Source organism: Pseudorca crassidens, chromosome 14, assembly GCF_039906515.1.
Source record: "Pseudorca crassidens isolate mPseCra1 chromosome 14, mPseCra1.hap1, whole genome shotgun sequence".
NCBI lineage: Eukaryota > Metazoa > Chordata > Mammalia > Artiodactyla > Delphinidae > Pseudorca > Pseudorca crassidens.
Window position 1 is genome coordinate 79025178 of NC_090309.1, and position 6898 is coordinate 79032075.

Below are 6898 nucleotides of genomic sequence, written 5' to 3' on the forward strand. Positions count from 1 at the left end.
ACACACACACACGCACACGAACAAAATAAAACAGGAGCGCTGTAGCCCTTTACTTGACACTAATCTTTCTAAGTAAGAATCCAGGTGTCACCCTGGATCCCGTACAAAATACAGGTTTAGTTAGCAACAGAAAGAAAGCTACCCCCCCCAAAATGGCAGGAGAAGATTAATTGTAACAATTTTACACGATTGAAAAAATACATTTGAAATCACTGACCCTTTAAAATACCTCGAACAGACAGAAAAGGGTAAAGCCAACTGTCTCTTTGCAAAGGGCAAGTCTCTTGAGAAATGGTGGGAAAACTGGAAGCAAAAGTACCTGCTGACTGTCAGTTAAGTGTTCTGGTGGTCCTGACTAGTCCAGTGGGAATTCCCTTAGAACTTTTCAGACAACAAGGTCACCACGCTCACTGTATAACGATAACCAGGTGCTGTTGTGCCGTGAGGTGGTCCAGGTCTTTAAAGGTCCTCTGCCCCCACCCAGGGGGCTGGGTGGTAAGTCCCTGAGTCCCTGGGCCGAGCTCAGGTGCTCTGGGCCCCGCTGTTGAGAAGGTCTGTGAGTTCTCCGATGTACTTGATGGTGTACTTCAGCGTCTGGATCTTGGTGAGCGGCTGGCTCCTTTGGCTGTAGACAGGTGGCAGGTAATTCCGGAGGGTGTGCAGGGCATCGGCCAAGGTCCTCATCCGGAGCTTCTCCCTCTCGCTGGCCTTCCGTCTCCGCTGAACAGACATCCTGACTTTGGTGCCCTTCGGGGTTTTGGGGCCACCAGCACCCTGCAGATAGGCAGGCTGGAAAGCTAACATATCATAGCCCACCTCCACCAGGCCGCCAGTCCCAAGGCCGCCGCAGTCATCGCCGCCCCCATTGTTGGCACCTCCACGCCCACAGGACAGCCCAGCCACAGCCGGACAAGGAGAAGAATAGGACTCCAGCGATGGGGCCGGAGAGAGGCTCTGGGTGGGAGAGGCCTGGGTCAGCTCAAAGGGCCCTGCCCTGTCTTTCCAGTCCCAGGAGGACAGCAGGCCAGGGCTGTCGGAGGAGTCCAAGCCATCTTCGAGGCTGAGGAAGGTCTCACGCAGGCTGTCCATGCCTGCGACACAACTGCAGAGAGAACGACTCCGTGGCAAGTGAGAAGGAAAGTTCTGCCGCCCGGCCAGGGCAGAGGTCTCTTTTATGATGGTCAGGGAGAAGTGCTGAAGTGGGAACGAGGGCCGGGTAGAGGGAGTTCAAAGGAGAAACCAAGGACCAAGATGGAGAATGAACTCTTCAGGTGTCACTTTCTCCTCATTGATAATTAGCATCTTCCAGCTAAAATGTCTTTAAACAGAAAGGCCTCTGAGAGAAGAAAAAAGGAATTATCTTGTTGTAACTAAACCAATTAAAGCTGCATAACTAGACTTAGCATGTCCTGTGGAACTCATTAATGAGGGAGCGAAGAAAAACAAACCTAGGGCAATCTGCAGCAAGGAAGTGGTGGTGAGGGGCCTGGTGGAGAGGTGCAGAGTGCCCCAGAGGGGCCACGACCGCTTAGAGATTTCGGAGCAGAGGGGGTGCAATGCTGGAGAAGCGGTGTGCTCTAGGGACAAGGTAACCCCTCTGAGCTTGGATTCTTCATTTGTCAAACGCAGACAACGGCTCTTACTGCATGCGGCTCTTGGGAGGAGGGAACACAGGCACACCTTGGACGCCCGTTTCCTCCTTTCCTTCCTCTTTAGCAAATTTCCTTGGGTTTTGCAGAGTGCAGACAAGCCCCCAGCATTCCTACACCGAGAATGACAAACGCCAACAGCTCCAGTAAACCCAGAGCCATAATGAGCAGGAAATATCCTTCGAGAAGCTTAAAGCCCTAGCTTTAACTGAGCAGTTTGGGATTTCCCCCAGCAAACAGACACGGGGAAACAGAAAGCTCCTTTAGGGCAGGGAAGTTTGGAAAGTACCTGGCATTTAGCCTTCTGAAGGTCTTTTGAATATCCAGAGTCACACCTTGTTTTTTGAAATGTATAGAGGAAGTGTGAAATTAACTAGGGAGCCTGTTTTCCCCACCATAGCTCCAAATGCCGCTGAATGTGTTAAGTTGGATGGTCTTGCTAGTTTGCTTCACTTCCTAATGCTCGGAGAGATAGACCCTGTGCTTTGGAAAGGGGGTCTCAGATTCCCCATTTGTCCCACAAATGCAACTTATTCTCTGTGCCACTAATTCCAGAAATTAGTAGGAACATCAGACTCACAGTGAGTTACATTTCATATTAATGTGTCCTTTAACATGGTTATTAAAGTCCCTTTGCAGTTACCGAAAAGAAATGTCAATGGTGTAATTAGAACATTTGTGGTATTTTTTAATTAGCTTGGCTCAGGGGGAAAATAGCTCAAGCAGGTAATCTGTGGAAGAATGCTCTTAATTTTGCCATTTACTAAAAGACCCTAAGCCGTATCTTGAAGAATAATAACGTTAATGAAACATAATAAATGTAATAAATGACTTCTCCTTTCCCTTCTCCTCTTTCTCTCCCTTCAACTCTTATTGGAAAGCCTAGAATCTGTTGATTCTATTCAAGGAATTTTATATATTGTTATAACTAACCTTTATCTAAAAAAAGAACAAAACACACTTTACAGATAAAAATACTGAGGCTCTAAGAGCTTAAAAGAACCAGTAAAGATTTCCCTGGTAGGAAGTGGTAGTGCCACTAGGAAGTGGTTGACCCAAGATCCCTCTTAAGACCCCAAAGCCCACCTTAAAAAAAAAAAAAACCCTTTGGTTTCGGTAGAGGCAGGTGACGTGACTGTGACTCGGAGAGAAGGGTAGTCTCAGCAGACCTCAGGTGGATGTGGTGGTCCCCGTCACCGTGGGCTTTCAGGCCTTGTATTCTAAACCACGTAAGACCATTTCTGCTTCCAGACGCCATCATATTTTTTCCTCTCTAAAGCTTCTTTCTAAAATTGCTGGTTTCTTAAACTTCTATTTTCGGAAATTTCATTTTCTAAATGAGACAATATCTGTCAAATCCTTGGTATACATAGACACTTAATACATGTAGGTTTTGTTCTCGTTGTTACTGTATGTGCACGGTCAAATTAACCAGTACCAGAACGACTTACTGGGTTCTGACTCCTCTCTCCCCTGACCCTGGTCACCCAGAAACCTGCTCTTACAACAAGGAAAACTGCCTGGTTTCCATGTTTGTCAATGTAGACTCTCACTCTGGTAAGAAACAAACCAGAACCAGACTTGCATTTACCCCGCAATGAAGCATTTCCACCCTCAGAGGAAAATGGAGGCCCAGGACAGCCTAACGCTGTTAGCACGCGAAGGCCTATAGCTGAGCACATGCCAGTTGGTGCTTTTCTATCTGCATTGAGGACCAGGCCACAGAAAGTGGACAAGACTAAACTGGACCCAGTAAAGCCTCGTTGACAGTGTGGTGTAGCGGGAATATGCGCTAGAGTTCACCCTCCTTTAGACCAAATGACTCACCCCCTCAGGGCCTGAGGATTTTAATTTGTAAAAGGAGGATAATAGCATCTGTTCTACTTTGCAAAGAGCACCTGTAAAATGAGGAGTGTAGACCGGAGGATCGTTAAAACCCCCTCCAGCTTTAAAATGCGGTGCAACACGTTACTGTGTGAACATGGTACTTGATCGGAAGTAACCCATGATCACACCCATGAAGGGACTTAGAGACTACTGAGTCCATCCTTTTAGTTGCATTCTGGAGACGACAATGACTCGGTCAGTGTCACACCGAAAGGCTGTGGCAAAGATGGGAATAGAAAAGCCAAAGTTGCCTGACTCCCAGAGCTGTCATGTTTCTTCCCTTGAAGCTAATACAGATTAAGTGATAGATAAGCTTTCATATCAGTCAGAATGCATAGTTCCCACAGTACTGAGTTATTGGAATAAATATTTTAATATGAACTTAAATGTCATTCATTCAAAACAATTTATAAGCTATTGTGACTATGATTGTAACACATTAAAAAGAAGTCTCCAAACCCAAGGCATTCTCCTGAGAGGACTTTAAAATTTCCTGGTCCTCTTTTCCAAAGAGTCACATACGGGTACAGATTGTCTCAGCTTTCAGATCCCAGGTTGTTACAGTAAACTCTTCACTGTAGTTATACCCATAGAGAAGGACCCAGGATTTGCTACACAGATTAATGAGTGGTTTGGTGTCTAATTTTCAGAATGACAAGCTTCTAAGGGAATGGAATGACAGTCATGGCCCCAATAACAGTCATGACAGAGGCGTGGACAACTGGGCATGTCACACTAGCCGGAGGTGATTGTAAACTTTGTATCTAAGGGCCAGGCAGAGCCACTTCCAGGAAATTGACAATAGTACTCAAAGAATCAACTGGAAACAGGAGGCACTAGGCTGCTTCAGTGCTGGAGTCTGAAACTACCAGTGGTCCCATAGCACCGCGAGCCCATAAGGCCTCTCGGCACCAAGCTAGGAAAATGCAGAGCTTGGACCTATTCCAGCGCCACTGACCTCTGGCCAAGCACCTCTTTGCAGGGCTCAACCCCACAAATGGTGGCCCTGGGAGCCCTCTGTGGTGTGTCTCCTTTGCAATATTAGCATTTTTTTAGTACTCTAGTGGCTGTTCAGACATTGGTGGACAGATGGAATGTGGTACTGTTACAAGAATGCAGCCATTGGAGTCAGACTAACCTTACATTGGCTCCTGAGTCATTGTGACCTTGGACGTGTTCATGCATCTCTCTTAGCTTCCGCTTTTGTCTGTAGAATTGAAATACTGATACTGACCTCACAGAGACCACACCTTCACCCTGTCTACACGTGGTATGCTGCATGTATGCCGAAAAGCTTAAAACTGTGCTCGGTCAATTCGTGATGGCTCGAGTCAAGAGAAGAGCCGCAGTACCTGTAGTCACACATGCATCTCTCCCATTTTCTTTGACCTCAAGTCACCTCTGCTTAGAAATCAAAATTCCCTCCTTCAAATGCAACCTGATAGATAGATAGATAGATAGATAGATAGATAGATAGATAGATAGATAATTTTAGATGAAACCAATTTAGACAGAGTTCTTTACCAAAGAACAATGGTTACCCTGGGTGGGTGGTCAGAGTCGATCAGCCTCCAGTGCTGATGGAGGATGCATTACCTAATAAAGGGGTGCATTACCTATAGATAATTTAGAAACAATGATAAGCTGACTAAAAGTTGGTCTGTGTTTTATCACTGCTATGTAGTGTCAATTCCAAACAATGACAATAATAAAATGACTACTCTGTGCTGGGGTTGCCCACTGCCACCACCACCCCATCCGTGGTACCACTGCCAAAGAGAACTTTAAATTTAGCCCAGCAGTTTGGAACTGCGACCCGGGGCACCTGGGTTCTGACCCTACTCTACTGTGGAACATTGAGTGACTCGTTCATTTATGGACCTTGCCTTCCTTGTGTGAAAATTTGGACCGTCCTGTATACCTTGTTGCTAGAAAGTTAAGAAGATTGAAAACTGAAGCTTCCCTTTGGAAAATGTAAAGGGCTATAGGAATATGTTCTGATATTTCCAAGATTAACAAAAATAACTACTTTACCTATAAAATCAATATTGCCATATGCTCTGTAACAGCAGATAAAGCAGCACGGACAGTGGCACTTTAAAGCCTATCTCCTGAGAAATAGTGCTGCCACCAGACCCTGGAGAAGCAGCAAGGCTGAGGGTCTGTTTCCCTTGTGACTTCCTGGATCCCTGTACACGTGAGGCAGTCGGTGTGGGCCATCGGCTCAAGGCAGTGGGAAGGCTCAGATGGATTGCAACCTCCCAGGATGCTGCAGAAAAGCCTTCAATAAATAAGAATCTGGTCAGTAACCAAAAAAAAATCCAAGCCTGGAGTCTAGTTAAAATGTGAGTTAACTCTGTTGAATTCCTGTTGTGTGCAGAGAATGAGATTCATCTATTTTATTTTGCTTTTTAATTTTTGGCCACTCCATGAGACTTGCGGAACCCCAGTTCCCCAACCAGGGATCAAACCCGTGCCCTTGGCATTGAAAGCTTGGAGTCTTAGCTTCCGGACCACCAGGGAATTCCCTACACTCATCTGTTTTAGATTCACTAGTTCATCTTAATTTTCATAGCAATTCTGTAGGGTAGAGGTTATAAACCACCCTCTAAAGATGAGGAAGCCCGGGTTCAGAAAGAGACCCAGCAAACACAGCGAGAAGACAGAAAAGGCAGGATGCAACCTAAGGGCACAAAGGCCAAGTCCCAGGCTCCTTCTACTACACACACTGCCGCCCAGAAGAAATCATCCATGTGATGTAGTCACGGGAGCATCTACAAGATGCGAGGCTTGGGTCACATCCCATCTCCTCCGTTCTTAGAAATTCTCCCTTCTCCGATGGACAGACAGTACGAAGCTTTGACTCCATTCATTCACTACTAACACTTAGTGCCTGATGTTCTAGTTATCTAGTCACATAAGTCTAACTTACTTTTCCAATTACATCGCCGTTCCTTGAAGGTATGGATGATTATGTTGCCAGGTCTTAGCATGGCACAGGGAGCTGAGAAGGAATCAGGGATTAGCCTGTGGGTTTTAATTTGCTACGTGCTGCATACCAAGTACTGCGCTGGGTGCGGAGGACAGAAAGTTAAATTTAAAAACTTTTTTTCTTTGTGTTGCTGAGAGTATTGAGGGTGGAGATAGAGAAGTAAAAATACTTATAAAACCACGTGTAAGTGCTATGATAAATTGAATCATAGGGCACCACCTGCACAACTGTATGTGGCAGCCCTGGGAGCCCTCTGTGTCCCCATTGCCATATTAGCACCCATAGTACTTCAGTGGCTGTCCAAACACTGGTGGATGGCTAGAAAGTGATATTAGCGTCAAGAGGAGAGCCATCGGAGGCAGACTAAACC

General features: G+C 46.0%; 1 protein-coding gene across 1 annotated transcript; it reads right to left on the bottom strand.

Annotated features, from left to right (window-relative positions):
- Positions 1–522: 522 nt before the first annotated feature.
- MSGN1 (mesogenin 1) lies at positions 523–1089 on the bottom strand. Its single transcript, XM_067703930.1, has one exon. It carries the CDS (start codon positions 1087–1089, stop codon positions 523–525), a length of 567 nt encoding a protein of 188 aa, XP_067560031.1.
- Between the last annotated feature and the right edge of the window lie 5809 nt (positions 1090–6898).

What these genes read in the sequence shown, in the direction of transcription:
- MSGN1 (XM_067703930.1), bottom strand. Translation starts at nt 1,089, where the DNA reads ATGGACAGCCTGCGTGAGACCTTCCTCAGCCTCGAAGATGGCTTGGAC.